We start from the raw sequence: 22,894 nt of genomic DNA, 5'->3' as shown, positions 1-22,894 counted from the left end.
ACTCCAAGATCATGCCCTGGGCTGAAGGCAGGTGCTAAACCACTGAGCCACCCAGGGATTCCTGAGAAATGCAAAATTAAACCAAATATAGTCCTTGCTCTCCAGAAACTTAAAATTTGTAGACACAGAAGTAAATCATGTTGACAATAGGTGCATGTACAGATGTGAACAAAATGCTATGGGAACTCAGGAGAGAGAATAAAAAGTTAGTGGATCAGACAAATGTAAAACAAATAACAAAAACAACAAAAGAAAGTTTTCTCAAAGGAGGTGATATTTGAGATAGACCTGGAACAATAAGACGTTTAAAGGTAAAAAATGAAAGTTCATCATATTGAACTGGAAACAGTGTGAAAGGAAACACACAAAGGACAGAGGTGGGATGAGTCTCACTTGCAGGGACTGGCAGGTCAGAGGAATGGAGGAGGGGCCATGAGTGTAGGTGCATCTGAAAAGCCAAATTGGATTCAGATCTTAGAGGCCAAAGAGTTTGAATTCCCTGACATAGGCCCTGGGGTGCTGAGAAGATTTCAAGTGGGAATGGCTTCAATGTAAATGACAGAAGAAGAAAGACAGTGGAAGGTAGAAACAGCATGCAATTAGAGTGAGTTTTACATGTGCCTATACTTACTAAGCATCAGCTGTTGGATTGGCAGCCCATATGTGCCCAGTGCTCCAGCAACCAGGCATTTATTCTCATTAGCCATCTTAGTAATAAGATAAATGAGTTTATTTTAATAATAATTTCAGAATATGGAACAAATGATGTTAACATAAGTATGTTTGATTTTTACATACACACACACACACACACACACACACACACGATTCCCTTATAGCTTTTGTTTTTCCTTTTGTGAGTTACTTCCATTAAACTCTAATACAGGGATCCCTGGGTGGCGCAGTGGTTTGGCGCCTGCCTTTGGCCAAGGGCACGATCCTGGAGACCCAGGATCGAATCCCACGTCGGGCTCCCGGTGCATGGAGCCTGCTTCTCCCTCGGCCTGTGTCTCTGTCTCTCTCTGTGACTAACATAAAAAAAAACAAAAAAACAAAACTCTAATACAGGGAGAGAAAAGTTACCAGATGAAGGCTTAAATAATGTTTCTGAAATTTGCAAGATGTTTACCAATATCTCTGGCCTCTACTCACTAGATGTCAGTAACAACCCTCTCCAATTCATGACAACTGAAAATGTCTCCAGACATTACCAAAATGTCTTCTGGAGGAAAAAATACAGCTTTCCACCCCCCCAATTTTAAGAACCACAAAGTTAAAATATAATATTTTTCACTATAGACAAAAATATATCTTCCCAAGCATCTTAATGCTGACAATTTGAAAAGAATAAAATAATTTTCTTACCTCCTAATTATATTGAAAATTAGACTAATTACTACAAACGTCTTGACATGGTTTATTATATGGTTCATCAATTTTATTCCAATTTAAATGATAAAGGGCCATATTCCAAATTCTACAAATTCTATTGTGCAAAATTGAATGGAACCATTAGTTTGAAAAGTGCAAGCTTTTATGTTATAAAAAATTTGGGGGGGGGTACCTGGGTGGCTCAGTCGGTTAAGCATCTGCCTCCGTCAGCTCAGATCATGATCTCAGGGTCCTGGGATCCCTGTTCAGCAGGAAGTATGCTTCTCCATTTCCCCCTACTTATGTGTATTCTCTCTCTCTCAAATAAATAAATAAAATCTTTAAAAAATTTATGGGTTCAGCTATTAAAGGATTTTTTATATTTTTATTATGTCACAGCTAAATACATTTCCCAAAATCCAGTAAAAATATACAGAGTAAAGTTACATTTGAAATGATTTCACAGTTTACTGGTTTTAGGTATTCCAGGTTTACAAAATACATATTTATGACAATGAAATGGAATAATCAGGGTCAAAATTTATTTTATTTTTTTTCAGGGTCAAAATTTAAAAGCAACATTGATTGATTGCAAGTAAATGGAGTATTCATATGCCCACATGCTTTTACAACTCTGATGAACTCTAAAAGGCATCTTGCGTGAATCAAAAGAGTGACACACGTGTTTTCTTTTTGTGTGATCTCATATTTAATTTACCCTCCAGGGCAGTAGATCAATAGTTATGTGCTGAGAAACTGCTTTTCAGTAGTGTTGTAGAGTATGAAAAAACACGGAGAAATCAATTTCTTTTTCCTGTCTCAGGAGACTCAGTGCCTTTTGTATTGCTCATGGCAACAGTAATCTCAACTTTTTATCTTTGTTCTCTAAACTCTGTTGGAAGTAAATAGTAACATGTTCAGAATGATTGAAACTGCTTTACTTGTCATCGTTACCACTGTTACTGATAAATTCTGAACCTCCTATATGTGAAATTGCAGAAATGAACATTGTATGAAGCAAGTTTGGTATGAAGTCTCTGGAGGTTTAATGCTTAAAATTCGGTGTGAAAATAAAGAGCAAGTTTGTGCAAGACTTTTAAAAGTGGAGGAAATCCCCAGTATGTTAAGAGGTAAGAAAAGTAGTATCTAGTTCTGTGTTCCACCTATCTTATAGAGCTATCAAGCTCTTTGATAAGTTTTAGCTGTTCTAAGTGACCCCATACCTTGCAAGAGTTTTCATATTTTTAAAAAGATTTTATTTATTTATTCATGAGAGGCACAGAGAGAGAGAGAGAGGCAGAGGCACAGGCAGAGGGAGAAGCAGGCTCCCTGCAGGGAGCCTGACGTGGGACTCGATCCCGGGACTCCAGGATTATGCCCCGGGCGGAGGGCAGGCGCTAAACTGCTGAGCTCCCAGGGATCCCTGAGTTTTCATATTTTAAGTTGAGTCATTGACAGTGTCTTATTTTATTGTCACACTTTTTCTAGTCACCTGACAGGATTATAAAAGTTGATATTTTTCATCATTGTATTTTCGGCTGCTATTAATTTTGCTACTGTCAAATACTTTTCTTTTTTTTTTAATTTTTATTTATTTATGATAGTCACAGAGAGAGAGAGAGAGAGAGAGAGGCAGAGACACAGGCAGAGGAAGAAGCAGGCTCCATGCACCGGGAGCCCGACGTGGGACTCAATCCCGGGTCTCCAGGATCGCGCCCTGGGCCAAAGGCAGGCGCCAAACCGCTGCGCCACCCAGGGATCCCTGTCAAATACTTTTCTAAGCAAACATTGGGATATAGGAAAATTGAAGTTATAATTACAGGCTACTTAGAAAATAAGTATGAGTTCACTGTACATCTATATTTTTTATGTCAGGTGGCCAGAACAATACTCCAAGGAAAAATCATAGCCATAAATATTTTCATTATTAACTGAGAAAGACTAAATATACATAAGCCTATTTGTCAACCCAGGAGTTATAAGAAGAACAAGAAAACCAGCATAATGACAACAGGAATAAGGATTTAATAAATAAAAATAAGATTGATGACTCAGAAAGTAGAAAAAAAAGACTTGAAAATTAAGGTCTAGATCTTATTCTTTGGTTAAGCAACAAAACTAGACAAACCTCTGGCAAGAATAATGGAAAATGAGAAAAAATTAATATGAATACTAGAAAATACAAAGGGAATATAGCAATGAATATAGATACTTGATGGGAAATACTGTATAAAGTCCATGAGAATACTGGAAAATCTTGATGAAATAATGATTTTCTTGGAAATTGTGAACAGTCAGAATGGACTCGGAAACATAGAACCTGCAGTAAATGACAATATAAGAAATAGCAGTTTTGAAAGAACTCTTCCCCCCAAATATGTATGATCCAGATTCTTCAACTCTGCATTTCTTCTGCAATTTTCTTCTACATTTTAAAGTATTTGCAAACATAGACGATGTTAGAAATCTTTGTATACCATTTTCAAGATGGTAATATAAAGGCCAGGAAAAAAAATGAACTTCAAGAATCAGAACTTGAAAAGGAACCTAAATGATATTCTTCTATAAAAATAGGTTTAAAAACCTAAGGAAACACAGCAGTTAAGGCCAGAGGCATGTTAAAAATTATCAAACTGAGCTTATCTAAGGGTTGGATCAATGTAAAGGAATTTATTAGTAAAATGCACCAAATCATAAGATCTCTAGGATCATATTGATAGACACTGAAAGAGCAATTGATAAAATTCAACATGAATTCTTGATAAAAAGGATTTTTGTAAACTAGAGATAATAGGAGACTTTCTGTCTCACAACACATGAAGTTTAAAGTGACCCACCAGATCATGTGGAAAAGCAGCAGTCCCATTAGAGTAAGGAAAACAAGGGTCTGTGTTATTCTGCCATTACTATGCTGACAGTGCTGCTACAATGAGACAAAACAACAGCATCACACAAGAACGGGCAAGAAGATCCAAGGCTGAGGCAGGTGTGTTTCAGCTCTCAGGATGTATTACCACTGGTCATTCATACCAGCGGTATTACGGATATTTTGTATTTTTTCTCTTTGGGCTTCTCTGTGTTTCCTGTACAGAACTTCTATTGCTCTTTTTTCCTGTCTTTTTTTTTCTCTGTCATTTTTCAAATAAGACAACAAACATCAATAAAGTATAGACTAGAGGAAGTAAAGGATAGCGTAGGGAATGTAGTCAATAAAATGGTAATAACTGTGTGGTGACAGATGGCAACTACACTTATTGTGGTGAGCATTTGTAATGTATATAAACGTATATAAATGTAACATTCTTTGATACAACTCAAATTCATATAATGTATGTTCATTATATTTTAGTTAGGACAAATTTTAAAAATCATATTAAGCACTAATAGAGGGCCTGGCACATATAAATTGTTTAATGGTTAATTGTATTTTGAAAAGAGAGAGAAATCATAATCAAAAGGAAAGAGACTTCCTTTGCTTGTCAAAGAATGGCTTAACTATAATTCAGCATTTTACTGTCTTCAATCCTAGTCACATAACTGATTAAGAGCAAGAAAAATGTTTGATACTTTTATGAAGTTTAAGGCTAGAAGGAGGCTGAATCACATTTGTTTCTAATATAGCTTTGTTCCCTGATGCAAATAATTAGCTTTGTTATAATTTCCAACTACTGGCTTTTGCTTCCCATAAGGACTTTATCTAGTCTAACATTTCCCAAAATAATTTCATCTAGTCTGACTTCGTTTTCAGGGGTAAGTTATGTGAGCTCTCCCTTCTGGGAAATTCCCACTTCACCTGATAGTGAAATTGCTAGAATGATGGGCCTAAGTTTTGGCCACCTCTCCCTCTAATCCAACTTTTCCTGACCCTGTACCCTTGCCACCAAGATGAGGGAGAGGAGAGAAGCTTCCTCAGGTGGACTTCCCAAACAGAAATGGGTCCTCTCTGCTAAAATATCACCCCAGCTAGGAGGGGGAAATGACAGGACTCTCAAAGTGTTGCAGAAGTGTAGTTGTTGATCTTTTTCTCACGGCTGCTTTGAAAATTCAAGTTTTCTATTTAACATCAGGGTCACCCAATCTCATTTTTTTCCATTCTGGTTTTTAAGCAACAAGGTGGAATTTGGGGACTGAATTCAGGAAGAGGCAGTGTGGTAGAGAGGAAAGCCCTGACATCCACTGCCTGGGGGGGCTTGGCTTCTATTGGCATCCATAGAATGCCCACTAGGGGAGACTGTCTTCTGCTCATTATGGTAATCCTCAGAGCATCTCTGAGGCTTTGCTGCAATTTCAGTTTTGACCGATGATGACCAGTGAAGACCCGTGCAGTTCAGTGTGGTGGAGACAGGGTTCAAGTGACACCCCTTCCCTTCCTCCCATTGCCACCAATGCCTTAAACACCAGATCCTCAGTTCCCTCATGTGTAAGATATTATAACAACAGCAACTGTGAAGGTGCCATGTTGAGGGTGAGAGAAATAATCCAGTAGATCTAGTTCATGGCAGGAAACTCTTAATGACTGTGTTCTAGCAGCACTGACTAATGTAGTTGCTAGTCACATGTTTCTGTATAAATTAAATTAATAGAACATTTCATTTCTCATCAGCACTAGCCCCCCTTTCAAGCGGTCAATAGCTACCTATGTCTGGTGGCTACCGTGTTGGATAGTGCAGATGTAGAACATTTGTATCATCACAGAATGCTCCATTGGACAGCACTGTTCTGTATCATGAACTTTGAATTTACACCACCACCAGAGCTTAGGGCTGACCAAAAGGATTCCCTTTGAAGTGGAAGCACTCCCCGGATGTTTATCTGTGCAGGTGAGAGTCAGGTGAGGCCCTTGGAAGGGCATCCTTTGTTCACCAGAGATAGAAAGGGGTGATGTTTGTTTTCCAAATTAAGATAGCCTATCTAGGAGCCAGCTATCTTAGCTCTGAAAAGATGGAAAGTTGGAGCGAAGGGAAACGTCTAGAGAGGGCTCTGTTCTTTCCACAGTGCCCTCAGCCCGGCAACGACAGGAAGGGGCGGGAGAGGATTCTGGCTTTGAGTCAGCAGAGGAAACATTCTCTGGAGGTAGAGTTCAGAAAGGACAACTAATCTGTTTTCCAAATAGATTTTCGTAAATAACTGACAGGAGATGGGCTGCTTCTATCTAAGTATTAACCCAAATAATGGGGTTTAATCATTAAACCTTCTAGGTGGTGGCTTTCTTGTTTCTCTGATATTCTAATCCGGGTCACAGAATGGCTAAAGCAGCTTTAAGGGAGCGTGGATTTTCCCCCGCTTCCTTTGCCTTGTGTTTTGCCTTCTGAAACAATGTTGCGCCTGCTCTTTGTCCTGGTGCCTGCGATTCATGCTCAACTGTGTCAGCCAGGTAGGTAGCTGTGAAACTTAAAAATAGGGTAGCAGTTTTCTCAATGATTGACAAGCCTTTGACTGAAGGACCTCTTTATTTTTTCAAAATCTGCAGGCGTGTTGTGGCTTGAAAGTTGAGACTGACTGTTGTATGAGTTTGAAAGAAAAATCTAAACCATCTAAGGTGATTGTAGTTAAACGTTCAGTTTTGGGGGCAGTTTAACTGAAGTTCTGTGTTCTGTTGATCTGAGTCGGTTAAATGTTTGAACTTCATGTTTTGACAGATTTTTATCATCACCTGCTCTTTTTTGTCTTTCTGGCAGATGCAGAGAATGCTTTTAAAGTAAGACTTAGTATCAGAACAGCTCTGGGAGATAAAGCAGTAAGTGGTGAACCTGCATGTTCATTTTTAATTTTGTTTGTTAATAACACCACTTTCTCTAGTGATGAGCCTCTGTTCAGTTATCTTGAACTCAGAGATTAATTCTAAAAACCTCAAATCTGACACTGTCTTAAAGTAAAAAAAAATATAAAATGGAACTTGTTAAACAATGATTTTGCCTAAAGTCTTCAATCTGCAGTATGTGCTAGAAAATCTGTGAAGTTTTGTGTTACACAAAACAATTTGCCAAGGATGCCTGGGTGGCTGGGTGATTGAGCATCTGCCTTTGGCTCAGGTCGTTATCTCTGGGTCCTGAGATCCAGTCCTGCATTGGACTCCCCGCAGGGAGCCTGCTTCTCCCTCTGCCTGTGTCTCTGCCTCTCTGTGTCTCTCATGAATAAATAAATAAAACCTTAAAAAAGAAAACAATCTGGTAAACTCGAACACTTCAGCCGGACATAGTGGAGCTGCAGGGCCCGAGTCGGGCACTCAGGTCTGGGCTGGGCTCTGCGCCTCACCATTGGCGTCATTTGGATCTTGTCTCAGTTTTCTAGTCAGTGAAAAGATGGCACGATTTCACCCATATCAGATTTTTCATAGGATGAAAAGTTTCTAGTTCTTTTTTAAAAGATGTGATTTGTTTATTCATGAAAGACACAGAGAAAGAGGCAGAGACATAGGGAGAGAGAGAGGCAGGCTCTCTGTGGGGAGCCTGATGTGGGACTTGACCCCAGGACCCCAGGATCACAACCTCAGCCAAAGGCAGACGCTCAACTGCTGAGCCACCCAGGTGCCCTGAAAAGTTGCTAGTTTTAATGTGAAGTTTCTTCCATTTTTCTCAAAGTAACAACATGAAATATGTGCTTATGAAATTGAAGTTAAAAAAATACTCATAAGGCACATGTAGCTATAAGAACAGGATGGCCTGTCAAGTTAAGATGATTCGTGTAATCCTAGTTTTAGTATTTTCATGTGGTCTGTGAAAATTTTCTGCAATAGAAGGCGATATTAAGATGCGTCAGGGTAGAAGCAATAAGAGAGTGCTAAGAGAACTTAGAGGTACGTATTGTCTCTGCAGGCCAAATCAAAAACATATTATTTTATTCATTCAGTGACTAATGATCATTATAACAGCCAGCATTTATTGAGAACTTAGTTTACTTTCCAGCAAGGACCCTTCTGAGCACTTTACTCACGTCAATTCACGTAGCCCCCACAACAACCTTTTGAGAAAGGTAGTATGGGCATTCCCACTCTCCTCGAGTACATGAGAAAACCAAGGTACAAAGAAATTAAGCAACCTGCTCAGGATCTCAAGTCAGCAAGTGACAGAGATGAGATTTGAACCCACGCAGTCTGACTGTTGAATCTACTCTTCCTACCGGAGTGTAGTTACTTATCCCGGGATCCTCCGAGGGCAGGCACCATGCTGGATGCTGAGGACGCAACGGCAGATAAATCAGTCTTGTCCTTGCCCCTGTGGAGCTTATGGTATTGGGAGGATTGACTGTTCATTAAACATTCAGTAAATGAAATGTGCAGTCTTGACCAGTATCACAGGAAGGAGAAATATGTGGGGGCTTTGGCCTTGTTGAGGGCCTTAGTACTTAGCATTTGCTATGAGGTCTAAAGCATGAGTGGAGGTGTGCTGGAAAATAAAAGAAAAAGGGACAGAGGGGACAGAACATGCAAAGGCTTATTACAGGAAGGAACTTGGTGAGAGGAGGGAATGGAAGGAAGGCTGAGGTCTCTGCAACTGGAGCAGTGAGTTAGAGCATGGCATGTGATGAGCTCGGGTAGAAAGGAGAGATTGGGTTAAAGAATATGTAACCTGTGTTAGGAAGTTTTGCTATTACTTTAAAGCAAGTGGGAGTTTTATGGAAGAGATGTTATGATAGAATTAGTGCTTAGAAAACACTCTGGTCACAGTGTGGCAGGCAGATTAGAAGGGACAAAAGTAGAAAGAAAAGGAGAAAGGAGTCATCAAGGATGACACTTTAGTTTCTAATTATGCAACTGAATGGGTGATGACCCACTTGTGAGTCAGGGAAGCAGGTATAGACAAGAAAATCATGGCTGTAATTTTGGACTTGTTGAGTGTGAGGTATTATTGAATAGGCGAGGACAGGATGGGCTTGAGATATACATTCCTGGGTCATTTGCATTACGGTGATATTGGAAGCATGGAGTAGATGGCGGTCTGAGGGAGAAAGGACAGTGACAGGGGTAAATCTAGCATAGCGCTTTGCGGTTCTCTAAAACTTGAAGCCCTTATACAAGAGGATGAGCCTACAAAGGGGGCAAAATGGCAGGAGGAAAACCAGAATGTGTATCACAAAAGTGATGTTAACTTCAAGTTAAAGGAAGTGTTCAAGAGCATCAAATGCTGCTGACAGATCAAGCAAGATGAGACTGAAAGGCACTCACTGTGTTGAGTCATGTGGAGGTCACTGGTATCTCTGTGGAGTGGTCGGACTGGAAAGCGGATGATGGAGGGAGTTAAGAATAAGTGGGAGGTGAACAGGTAAAGATGCAAGTATGACAACTCCTTTGAAGATATTGGCTGTGGAGGGCAGGAGAGAGGTGGCAGTAGGTGGAGGAAGAAGGATTGAGGAAAGTGATTTGGTTTTGGTGTTCTAATGGGAAGGCTTGAGCATGGCTAAAAGTCAAAGTCCAGTGTATAGAGGAGAGGGGAAACTGATATCATTTAGATCCTGAGAAGGGCAGAGGGAAGTGTTCCTTTTTTTTTTTTTTTAATATTCTACAAGCTCTTTTTTTTTAAGATTTTATTAATTTATTCATGAGAGACACACAGAGAGAGGCAGAGACACAGGCAGAGGGAGAACCAGGCTCCATGCAGGGAACCCGATGGTGGGACTCAATCCTTGGACTCTGGGATCATGCCCAGAGCCGAAGGCAGATGCTCAACCCTGAGCCACTCGGGCATCCCGGGAAGTGTTCCTAATACAGGTGGATGGAATAGCCATTGACAGGAAGAGAAATGCAACATTCAGCCTTTTGGGGGAAGATGTGGATAACATGTGCCTATAGAGGAAGTTTTTTTTGTTTGGTGTCAGGAGGATGGGGGAGTTTAAATTGATGACTTGAGGAAAATTATAAGAGCATCTAGTGAGTATGAAGTGTAAGGGAAAGCACTGAGTTTGGTTGGGGAGAGGGGAGCTGAAGGAGGTTTGAAACAGTCATTGTGAACCGAGAGAGAGAGAGAGAGAGAGAGAGAGAGAGAGAGAGAGAGAGAGAGAGAAAGAGAACTGACAGAGACCTAAGGGGTTCCCAACCAATTTGGAAGTAGGTCATCATTAACTTAGAGTTAAACCCTGTTATGGGACTTTCTCTAGTTATACTTGATTACTCACCTAAAATATGTGCTCAGTCACATTAGTTTGCTAGTCTTGCTATCACAAAGTACCATGAAGTGAGTGGCCTAAACAATAGAAATTTATTTTCTTTTAATTCTGGAGGTTAGCAGTCCAAGATCAGGATATCAGCAGGGCTGGATCCTCTGGGGTCTGTGAGGGAAAGATCTGTTTCTGTCCTCTCCCTTTGGCTTGTAGATGGCTATTTTCTCTGTGTACCTTCACATTGTCTTCCCTCTATATGTGGCTATGTCCAGATTTCCTCTTCCTGCAAGGACACCAGTCCATACTGGATTAGGGTCTACCCTAGTGACCTCATTTAAACTTAATCACCTCTGTAAAGACACTATTTCCAAATACGATTACAGTCTAAGGTACTGGGAGTTAGGACTTCAACATATAAATTTTGGGGGGAGGGACACAAGTCAATCCACAATATGCACACACACTGAAGTTTCCAGCCAAGAAAATGGAAAGAAAAATTGTACCAATGTTAGCAAAGGATTGGAAGCTGAGAGAGGTAGTCAGTTTATGAGGGGAGAGAGTAAGGGAGGAAGGGAGCTGACTGTAGATGTCCTGGATACGATGTCCAAATGCCGTCTCTGTTGACTGGCTCTAATACTTCAGATTGTGAAGAAGATAATGCAAGGGAAAGTACACCACACTTGGAATGATAGAATGGCCAAGAAAGCCTATCCTGAAATTACCGTGACGTGATTTATCTTGATCTCTAGTCTTCAGTGTATGAGAAAGAGAAAGGGGGGCGGGCAGGCACTGAATACCACCACTGTGGTCACAATTAGATTCCAATGGGCCATTTTTTATCCTATGCCTCTTACATTTTCTATTCTACTTCTCTTTTAGTATGTCTGGGATACAAATGAGGAATATCTTTTCAAAGCAATGGTGGCTTTCTCCATGAGAAAAGTTCCCAACAGAGAAACAACAGAGTAAGTAAACAGTAAAGAATCTTAATTGGCTATTTGCAGTATTATTTGAGACCTGCATTAATTCAAAATTCTATCTTGAAAATAATTAACCTAGTTTTTAGAAAGGATCCACATTGTAACATTTAGAAAACCTTTTGTAATTTAGCTTACCTTACAGTTTATATTATGTTCCAACAATGCTGTGTTCAATAGGCACTATGATGATAAAATTTTTTAGATGTAGTCATATGTCATAAGTTTGTTCTACATTCCTTTTATGTACATACACTTTCTCTTGTAGACAGGTAGCTAGAATTCTGCTCTCATTGTGTTAGTTTGCTAGGGCTGCTGTAACAAAATACCACACACCGGGTGGCTTAAATAACACACACCTATTTCTCTCAGTTCTGGAGGCTGCGAGGCCAGGATCAAGGTGCCGGCAAAGTAGGTTTCATTCTGAGGCTTTTTCTCTTGCCTTGCAGACGCCACTAGAACTGGGTTCTCACAAGACCTCTTCCTTGTTGAGGGGGGGTGGAAGGGTGGGAGGGACCTCTCTGGTGTCTCTTCTAATGACAATACTAATGCCACCAGGGCTCCACCCTTATGATGACATTTAACTGTAATTATCTCCTCATTGGCTGTCTCCAAATACAGTCACATGAGGGGTTAGGGCTTCAATATAGGAATTTAGGGGGAGGGGGGCAAATCAGTCCATAGCACTCCTTTTAGAAACACATATGGATAGGTTCATCCCATTGTTGGCATCCCTCACAGCACTTTGGTGATTTTCTTAGGAGTGCTAATATAACTTTATACAGTTTTACATTTTTTCTATTCTCCCAGAGGAATCCTCTCTATTTGTAATGTTTCCTTCTACCTCTATTTGTGATTCAGGTAACACGTCTGCTTTTTCTCTGTTTCTTCTCTCCTTCTTCCCCTTGAGAGGAGAAATGTTGGACCTGATTGGTGAGCTGAGAGGAGAAGCTCTCTGTGGGTTCCCCACTCTTCAGGAGCAGGCCTGCCCTCAGACAGCAGGCATTTTTCTGTGCTACTCCCTACACGAAGTACAGAGTCAGGCCCTCTGTGGGCAGGCCACGCAACTCTATGGCTGGATGTGCTATGTGTAGATGAGAACAGTTTCCATGGAGAGGTGCCACAGCATAAAGGGTGTTAAGTATCTTGCATATTATTGTAGCATATGTGATCTGTGCCCCCAGTTCAGCTCTATCTGGGACACTATAAATGGATTTATCTCCTTTCAGGATTTTTTATTTAATTAGGAAGAAAACGTTCCTCCTGATTAATAGTGCCCTCCAACCTGGCCTTTTATTTTGGTCTCCCATCTGCTCATTCTTTTGTCTTAATTCTGTAAAGATTCAGACCCTGACAAAGAGGATCACTATTTATTGGCCTCCCTCAAACTCATACACGGGCTGTGAATATAAAGAATGAAACAGAACAGTAGTATTTGGGGAAGCAAAATAAACATATGATATATGTATTTGTGTATACACACATATATATTTTAAAATAGTTCATATGTTCACATGATTCAAAAAATTAAAATAAGGAGGTATATAGTAAAACAAAATTGCGTCCAAGGTGAGCTCCATTCCTATTTTTTTCCATTCCTATTTTATAGTTTTAGAAAAAATGTATTTGTGTTTATCATATGCTATTTATTTATTTATTATTTTTTTATTGGAGTTTTATTTGCCAACATATAGCATAACACCCAGTGCTCATCCCGTCAAGTGCCCCCCTCAGTGCCCGTCACCCAGTCACCCCAACCCCACTCCCACCTCCCTTTTCACTACCTCTTGTTCATTTCCCAGAGTTAGGTGTCTCTCATGTTCTGTCTCCCTCACTGATATTTCCCACTCATTTTCTCTCCTTTCCCCTTTAAACCCTTTCACTATTTTTTATATTCCCCAAATGAATGAGACCATATAATGTTTGTGTTTCTCTGATTGACTTACTTCACTCAGCATAATACCCTCCAGTTCCATCCACGTCGAAGCAAATGGTGGGTATTTGTCATTTCTAATGGCTGAGTGATATTCCATTGTATACATAGACCACAGCTTCCTTATCCATTCATCTTTCGATAGACACCGAGGCTCCTTGCATGGTTTGGCTATTGTGGACATTGCTGCTATAAACATTGGGGTGCAGGTGTCCTGCCGTTTCACTGAGTCTGTATCTTTGGGGTAAATATCATATGCCCTTTAAACTGCATATTCTTACCACAACTATTTATTATAACATTATAACTTTTCTCAAAAAAATTAAGTGATTGCTTTGCAAAAAAAATGGAAAGGAAAAAAATAAGTTAAAAAGCCCCCTTGTCATCTTACAATGCAACCCCCTCCCCCAAATAGTCTCTTGAGCTTCTACTCTTCTGGTCAGCAGCCTTTACACACTGTTGTTTCATCATACTATTTCTAACTATGGGTACCTGCATTAAACCTTGTAAGTGGTTATGTTAAATTGGATGTTTCCATTCATAGGAAAAGTTAATTTAAACATGAAATAGGGCCGGCCTCGGTGGCTCATTGGTTTAGCGCTGCCTTCAGTCTGGGGTCTGAACCTGGTGATCCGGGATTGAGTCCCACATTGGGCTCCCTGCATGGGACCTGCTTTTCCCTCTGCCTGTGTCTCTGCCTCTCTCACTCTCCCTGTGTCTCTCATGAATAAATAAATAAAATCTTTAAAAAAGTAAGCATGAAACATTTTAGATGAATTTTGAGGAATTCACTCTTGAACTTTTCTTTTTAATTGGGATATTGTATAAGTCTATGATTATCTGATCTTGTTTACTTGCAAACATGTTTCACTTCCACAAGATATATAGAAACTTGTTGCCAAAGCCCAGTGAAAAAGTCAAAAAGTGCGAAACTCCATCAGAGGTCAACAAACCTTTCTGTAAAGGCACAAGCAGTACGAGGGCCAGCAATACTGCTGTCAGGAGGCTGAGTGATGAGGGCTGCCTAATGAATAAGGATGTGTTTAGGATGCAGTTCAATGGCTGAGCCCCATTCTCCATGTGCTGCCATAAGGAAGCCTGCATCCTTACAAAAACAGGCTTCCCCTGTGGGAAAGGGCACCAAAAAATGCAAGACAAGATTGAAAACAACTTTGTAGAGACACTGCCTCTCTCCAGCATGAGGGTGGATGGAACACACTAGCAGCTTGGCAACTACCTCAGATTTTAACTCTTCTGCCCCAAAGGGTCTTTGGGTGCCAGCGAGGGACAAAATAAACCCTGGAGATAGCTGCTATGGGATGAATGGCATTCCCTGAAAATTCATATGCTCAAGTCCTAACCCCTGGTAGCTGAGAATGTGATTGTATTTGGAGATAGGGTCCTTAAAGAGATAATTCATCTAAGATGAGGTCATATAGGTGGGCTTTAACCCAATATGGTGTTCTTACAAGAAGAAGAGATGAGGACACAGATGTGCCCAGAGGAAAGCCCAGGTGTGACAGGAGAGGACAGCCATCCACAAGCCAAAGGAAGAAGCCTCAGAAGAAATCAGCCCTGACCACACCCTGATCTCAGGCTTCTGGCCTCCAGCACTGTGAGAAATTACATTTCTGTCATTCAAGCCACAGGGTCTGTAGTGTTTGCTACAGCAGCCCTAGCAGACTAGCCCAGTGGCAAATATCCATTTCCGGGATGGCTTCAGGGATCCAGATCTGGAATATTACTGTTTATTACTTATTTTTCCTCATTACTGATTTTATGAATATTGTAGAAAATCTGAAGACACCAAGATGTACAGAATTGAACAGTAAAAAGTAACTCACTAAAGACAATCAAATAAAGAGAATAATGAATAGTCTCGCTTTCATTCTGCCTTTTACCCAGTCCTTACTACAATATCTCTTACATCAAGCTTGAGCTCCTCCAGTGATACAGAGCTCAGGATCTCCCGAGGATGCTTTGGCATACTTGGCAACCAGTGGTTGGCATATCCTTGATCCAGGACACCCTTGACTGACTATGCAAGAGGATGTTTTTCCTGGAGAGAGGTCCTGGCTGTGTCCATGCAGGACAGGTGGGACAGCTGAACTGGTCTAGTCACCTTCACCCAAGCAGGCAGTGGGAGAGAGAGCTGGAGGGTCAGAGGGGCAGGGGCTGTGGGCCTGCAGAGAGGGCTGTGGTGTTTCCACTCCCTTCCCCACAGGACAGGACCGGGTGGGCATGGGTTCCAGCCCATATGCACCATGCAGCCAGGTGGGGTGCTGACAACTGCATCCGTTCTGATGAGCTGTGGCACTTGCCACACTAGCAATCATGCGCTTTGAGTGATACCTTTGCTTGTGTCCCCGTCTACCTCACGTCAGACAGAGAATCACTCACAGAGAGTGGAGCTGTCTGTAGAAGAGAGACTGGCATATTATTTCCCCGTCAGATGCTCCCCAACGTGCACGATGGTGAGCCCAGTGCCTGAGGGCGTAGGTACCATGAACAGAAACAGAGCCTGCCTTGTAGCTGGAGAAGTCTAAAGGTGGAAGGCTGATTCAAGCTCCAGTGACTGGGTTGAGAGAGGAGAGCTTTGCAAGTAGTCTGCCCTGCAGTGTGTTCCTGGGACCAAGTGGAGGCTGCAGGAGGGAGATGGAGGGACCCCCTGCCTTTGGGGCTGAGAACCCACTGCAGGGAAAGGAGGAGGCGGTGACGTGAGGCTGGGAGAGCACCACTAGAGGCCTGGGAGTGGGTGAGATGGAGGGAGGTGGTGAGAGTGCATCGCCCACGTCAGGGAAGATGCAGTGTGGAGGTGCCCAGGCAGGTCCCCAGGGGCCCCACAGGTGCTCTGAATGGAGAACCTGAGGATGCCCACCACAGCAGAGGAGAGGACCCCCAACAGCAGAACAGCCAGGGCGGGGGGGGGGGCAGTCCACAAAGAGCCCTGGCTAAGGATAAGGAACTTTGCTGTTTCCTTCTGTAGATGCCCACAGCCCTCTCCCCTCTTCCTTGCCATTCCTAGAGGAGCGAGAATGGAACGGGTGGGGGGAAGGAAGGGGAGACAGGCCGGGCTGGGGGGAGGAGTGAGCAGAGGGAGTAAGTAAATCAGTGGAGCACCCCGCTTAGGCCGCCACTGCTGGAGGGAGAGGAGCTGTGTGCCAGAGGCAGGAAGACAGCTTTGATCCCAGTTTCAATCCCACTGCCCTCAACTCTTTCTGAAGTCGAAGTGACTGGAAAGCTCCACCAGTTGCTGCAGATGCTGCCAAGGAGTGAAGGAGAAGGAGCTGACAGGGCAGCCCAAGGCAAAGGGGTGAGAAGCAGAAACCTCTGCGCATCGTGGTCTACTGAGGCCGGCCTGGGGAGCTGCATGGCTGCAGTTGAATGCACAGACTTGAACCTGTCCCAAAGCCTGCTGGGATCAAGGTGACAGGGAAAACCGAGCCTCACACAGCATCGCGCCCACACCGAGGAAGCCGGGCCTGGGGGCCATGATAGGAAAGTGGACCAAATGTGACAAAAACAAGACAACTCGTTCAATGTCCTTACTTAAATCTTGATATCAAGTCGTTTTCTTGAAACTACCTGGGTTTTCTTAAAAGCAGAATGGAAGATGTATGGCAAGGTTTCAATGACAGGAAATTCTGATTTCTTTAGAACAGGTTACATGAAGATTCCTTATGAATTTGAGGAAGATGGCAACTAGGTGCTTTCAAGTTATTACAATAAGGGTTAGGCCAGATTTAGTAAAATAGTTTCACAGAAATTTTTAAATGTTGAGGATAGTTTCTAGAGAAATGTAATCTAAGGTTAGACTCTAGTCTATTTCCCAAGTAAGTTGGGAAATGTACCTGCCTAGTTTGCTCAAGTGTTGGCTTTTAGGGTAATTTATCACTTTTAGCAAGAGAGGGAGAAGTCTTACTGAGGCATGACATTTTTTTTTCTGAGCTCCATGGGGTAGGACATGGAATGGATTTCTTCCGCTGCCTAATTATTCAAGGATAAGTCTTATGATCTAAAAAGGAACAACGTGCTGTTGTGTCCACAGTAAGGGGATTAATGGTCTTGTGCTTATAAAACAGCAGCCCCGCTCCTATTTAGTCCTTTGATTTCCAGAAACAAGAGCCTGATTCTTACCACCCCTTGGATGCAGTTGGGCCTCTCTGGCGCCCTTGATGAGAAATGGCAGTGGAGCAGAATTGTAGAGGATTAGTATAAATCCAGGGCTTTCCACACTTGAGGAAAGGGAGTGGACATTTTTACCTTTTCAAGGATTTGCTTGAGAAGCCATTAGGATACATACAGATATTAGTACTTTGTAAAAGAGTTGAACAAAATGATTATTGAAGCAAATTCCAATAATTCCATCAGACCCCCCTATATTTACAATCTTGAAAATGTAGGATTTCTATTTAGTTGTGCTCCTGGCATTTCAGTTTATTTACTTAATTTTTTATTTAAAAAGTTTTTATTATTTCTTTATTTTAAGATTTTATTATTTATTTGAAAGAGAGAGAACATGAACGGGGTTGAGGAGAGGGAAAATTCCCTGCTGAGCAGGGAGCCCAATGCAGGACTCCATCCCAGGGCCCTAAGATCATGACCTGAGCCAAAGGCAGATGCTTAACTGACTGAGTCACCCAGGTGCCCCTATTTACTTAAATTTTAAATTGAAGTATAATTGACCTACCACATTACATTGGTTTCAGGTGGACAACATAAGGAAGTGATATTTGTATAGACTGCAAAATCATCACCACAAGAAGTCTAGTTAACATCTGTGACTGTATGTAATTTTAGGTTTTTTTTTTCTTGTGATGAGAACTTTGAAAATTTTAAGTATTTCAGTTTACTTAGTACATCAAAACAAACTTTACAAAGACAAGTTTAGCTCAGTAACTGCTTGTTTAATTTTTCATTCCAGGTAAATCTTATTTTTTTAAGATTTTATTTATTCATGAGAGACGGGGTGGGGGCAGAGACACAGGCAGAGGGAGAAGGAGGCTCCATATAGGGAGCCTGATGTGGGACTCGATCCTGGGACTTGAGGATCACCCCTTGAGCTAAAGGCGGGCACTAAACCGCTGAGCCACCCAGGCATACCTCCTGTAAATCTTAGGAGACATTCAGTGTGGTCACGTTGGGTAAAAAGACCAGGGAGAAATCACACTAGGAGTACATAATCCACGAATGGGAGGAATTTGTATCTTTTGGGTGCTAAGTAAATTAGTACTGAATTAGCCTGTACTAATGTTACTTCCTCGTGTTACTTCCATTTCAGTACCAACTTCCCTCACATTTACACTTCCTCTGGGCCCACCCCTATCTCGCTGTATTCAGGGATGCTCTGCTGCAGGAGAGCTCGGCTGTCATTGTGTTGTCTGAATAGCTGTGGTTGAGTAAACAATGATTTGGGAGAAGCAACCTCCCTCCTTTCCCCCCCTTTCCCATCTGGTCATGGCTCAATTTACTTTCTCGGCTTGTCTCTCTTGAGATATCATTTCTCCATTCCATCCATCTATCAATCCATCCATCCATTTCCCAAGGCTCACTGAGTGCCCAGACAGGCCACATGGCAGGAATACAGGGGCTCCCAATACAGCATAGACTTGGGCCTTGCTCTCATGTCCCAGGGCCCAGAAAAGGCTTGTGTTGAAGATAAACTAAGGATTTTTAATAATCACCCAGGTGACTCCACAGCTGATAAAATTAAAGAGGGTATTCTTTGCTTGGAGACAATGAAGTTCATATCAGGGCAGGGATTAGAGACCCTCCTGACAAGGACTGTGGACAAGCCACATGACATCTAGAAGCCCTTTGCCCTTCCGACTGTCCTGGGTCTGTTCTCAGGTGGGGTATGGAATGTTGTGAGCCAACTGAGGCATCTCAGGAAGTATGTCTCTACTTCTTTGGTTTTGAATCTTCTGTTGACTCAAGACACTATGACCTTGGTGTTGAAGGGTCTTGGCACTACACTCCTGCACTTCTGGGAAGGGTCATGGAATCTGGAAGCCCTTGCAGTAGGAGCGCTTTTCCTCACATCCCTAACCATACCGGCTAACCTATGCTAGTTGTGAGTACCCTTTTGTGAGTGAGTGAAACATGCTTAACATCCAGGCGCTTAAACCTCAGGCCTAACTATCGGAGTACAGTGCACACAAGAAAACAGTGCCCACCCACCCATTTCTCCCCCTTCTTCTACCTCAGTAGACACTCCCCTGATGGATCTCGTGTCAATGGCCATAGAAGAGGTAGCTCTGTACCGCCTGGGTTCTACCTCTTGTTGGTCCTCTGTTTCTCACTCCTGGGGGAGCCAAGACATCATGGTTAATTTCTCAAAGCATCATCCAGACAAGGAGGAAGCTCCAGTTCACGAGTTTCTCTGTCTTCTACAGCCTTTGCCATACAGCTGTCTCCAGAAGCAGGGTGTGCTCTCCCCTGGCCTTTCCCACAACCTCATCCTTTAGCAAGTGGGCTTACTCATGACTACTTCAACTGCCTGTATCTGAACAAAGTATAAAAGCTTCTCGACAATTCTATTTCTATGGTTGGTATTTGTTGAGCGGAAGGTTACTTCCTGTTTGGTAAAAATTCCAACATTCCTTTTACTGGAGGAGCCACCCTGTAGGAGGGATACTTAATATTCTTTAGTTGAAGACCCTCAGCAACTAAAATTATTCCCCTTTCTCGCTCATGTGAATCTTGCACAAGTGATGGAAGTGGTGCTTCTTGGGCCAGGAGAACAGGGGGTGGCTCCCTGATAAATCCTTGATATGTCTGAACACGTAACAGAACAAATTTCCAAAAATTTTACATAATTATTAAGACCACTCCTATGCTGAAGGCTATCAATATCTTGCATTTGAATGACTCTTATTTTCAAAGTACACTTGTATGTTATCTCCTTATCAATGAAGCCAGTCAAAACTATTATTAATCCATTGCCTAGTTTTATTCTTGTAGGTCATTTTACTGTACTGAGGCAGCTTTAAAACTGTTTTGCTCCTGTATTGGTGTGTGTTCAATGAGAAAAAATACATTTACGTTTACAAAAGACTTGCAGACATAACATAAAGAGATCCTGTGTACCAATGGTCCTCAACCTTGGGGGATTTCTTCCCCGCACTGCTCCCGAGGATATTTTGAACTGTCTGAGGTTCTTAGATTTTACAATTGGATGTGCTGCTGACCTGGAGCATGTAGAGGCTGGGGATGTGCTACACATCCTACAAAAGAATAGACAGCCTTCCACAAGCATGACTTCTCTAGCCTAAAATGTCAACAGTGCTCAGCTTGAGAAACTCTGCTGTAGACTCTTCACCCATTTCCCTACGGCCATTATATGAAGTGACCCTGATACATAAAAATTAAAGAACTATCATTATTTTTTTTTATTTATGATAGTCATACAGAGAGAGAGAGAGAGGCAGAGACACAGGCAGAGGGAGAAGCAGGCTCCATGCACCGGGAGCCCGACATGGGGCTCGATCCCGGGTCTCCAGGATCGCGCCCTGGGCCAAAGGCATCATTATTTCTTTTTTCAAAAAGATTTTATTTATTTACTCATGAGAGAGACAGAGAGAAGCAGAGACACAGGCAGAGGGAGAAGCAGGCTCCATGCAGGGAGCCCGATGTGGGACTCCATCCAGGGACAAAATGCCACCAGCACCCTCGTGGACACACTAGGATCTGAACCCCTTTCTAGCAACTCATGGAGCATGAAATGCCTTGGCTCAAGTCTAGCAAATGGCAGGGAGTAAACCTCAGGACACACCCTTGATTTTTAGAGGATATTTTGTATCTAACAGCAGCTGTCTACGTTGAAAATGTTGAGCTTAGTGTTTTCGGCAACAATTTGAACCTCCTAGAAATCTTTGTATCTAGGTAGATAAAATATTTTCAATCTCTTTGCGGAGGTTGAAGTTGCCGAAAGCAGAAGTTGCCACCAATGGAAACCCTGAGGAACAGAGTTGAACTGGTAGTAAAGGATGGCATAGTTCCAAGGCGATGGGGACCCAGGAAAGTACTTGGGGCACAGTGGTGTTGGTGGAATTGTATGTGTCCCTCCTCCTCCTCCCTTATTTTTCTTTATTTTATTTATTTATTTATTATTATTATTTATTTTTGATGGTCACACACAGAGACAGAGAGACAGAGACAGAGAGAGAGGCAGAGACACAGGCAGAGGGAGAAGCGGGCTCCATGCACCGGGAGCCCGACGTGGGATTCGATCCCGGGTCTCCAGGATCGCGCCCCGGGCCAAAGGCAGGCGCTAAACCGCTGCGCCACCCAGGGATCCCCCTTATTTTTCTTTATACCTCTTTATACTTCTTTGCACCTGCTAGTGTGTCCATTTATTTACTTGTTTATCTTCTGTCTCCACCTCCTTTAGAAAGCAAGCTTCATGGGAGAAGGGACTTTGTTTACAGCATATCCTCTGACTCTCTGCAGGGGAATGCGTGAAAAACAGCTTGACTGTTTCTGCCAGTAGAGGTCACTGTCCCTCGGAGATTCTCCACCAGTGTGCCTCCCCCCGCAAACCCCCCACCCCCACCCCACCCCGCCTCGCCCCCTTCCTCCACCCCCCACCATCCAGCCCACCTCCCACCTCGCCCTGGCATATTTGGCAATGATTGGAGCCATAGTTGTATTTTCACCATGTGAGTATGCTGCTGGCCCCTGGGGGCTGGTGGCCAGGGATTCCGCTTAAAGCCTGCAAAGCAGGGGACAGCACCCAACAAACAACGGTTATCTGGCCCCAGATGTTGCCAGTGCCAAGGTAGAGAATTCATGGTGCAGGCGAAATCCCACTACGCGTACCTTTGAAAGAAAGACAAAGACACTGTCTGATACTAAAGTTGCTTATTCTTCTTGTTAAAATAGAACAAGCACACTGTTTTCACTATGGCAACTGGGAAAATAGGGGAGAAGCAGGCCTTCCTGGTAGGTGGGGTTCCAGGGCAGGGCAGGGCAGGGCAGGGCAGGAGGAAGGCAGAGGTTTTGGCAGCAACGGTGTGTCTTGAGCGTGGGCCCTGCAGGATCAGCAGAGGCGGGTCTGGGGGCCTGGGCAGAGGCGCAGGCTGCGGTGGTGAGGGCTGGCTGGTGGTGTCGGTGCCTCGCGTAGGCGCGGGGGGCAGCAGGGTCAAAGCACGGCGGGTTTGAGTGTCAGGAGGTGGTGGCGGCGGCGGGACTCTGGCTCGGGACACAGGGGGGGCCCCGGGCTGCGGGTGTCGCGGCAGCAGGTCAGGCAGGCCCCCCAGGTGGGTGGGTGTTCCGCTAGACAGGCGGGGGCCAGGAGCAGAAGCCTCTTCTCAGAGGCCCAGGCCTGGGCACGAAGATCGGGACCACTCCGTCTCTCCAGACGGGCCTGAAGGCAGATGTCCTGGCCTCTGCATTCAGCTTGCGCCTCTTGGCGTGGGGGGCTTCAAACCAGAGCGGCCTGTGGGTCCTCTTCTTTCCTCTGCTGCGTCGGCTGGGGGCCCTGAGCGGGCTCTCCTCGGCGCGGGGGTCCGGGTGC

The 22,894-nt window shown here is 43.2% G+C and overlaps 1 protein-coding gene across 1 annotated transcript in view; it reads left to right on the top strand.

Annotated features, from left to right (window-relative positions):
• Positions 1-6,586: 6,586 nt before the first annotated feature.
• The window catches only part of CLTRN (collectrin, amino acid transport regulator), a 34,464-nt gene continuing 18,156 nt past the window's right edge, over positions 6,587-22,894 (top strand). Inside the window, exons 1-3 of the mRNA XM_038586879.1 lie at positions 6,587-6,745; positions 7,050-7,108; positions 11,347-11,432. Coding sequence (XP_038442807.1) covers positions 6,688-6,745; positions 7,050-7,108; positions 11,347-11,432 — 203 coding nt within the window. The 5' untranslated portion in view covers positions 6,587-6,687. The remainder of the gene's footprint in view (positions 6,746-7,049; positions 7,109-11,346; positions 11,433-22,894) is intronic.

This window comes from Canis lupus, chromosome X (assembly GCF_011100685.1).
Source record: "Canis lupus familiaris isolate Mischka breed German Shepherd chromosome X, alternate assembly UU_Cfam_GSD_1.0, whole genome shotgun sequence".
NCBI classification, from domain to species: Eukaryota; Metazoa; Chordata; class Mammalia; order Carnivora; family Canidae; genus Canis; species Canis lupus.
Note: the sequence above shows the minus strand (reverse complement) of the source record. Positions and strands in the feature narration are given on the sequence as shown.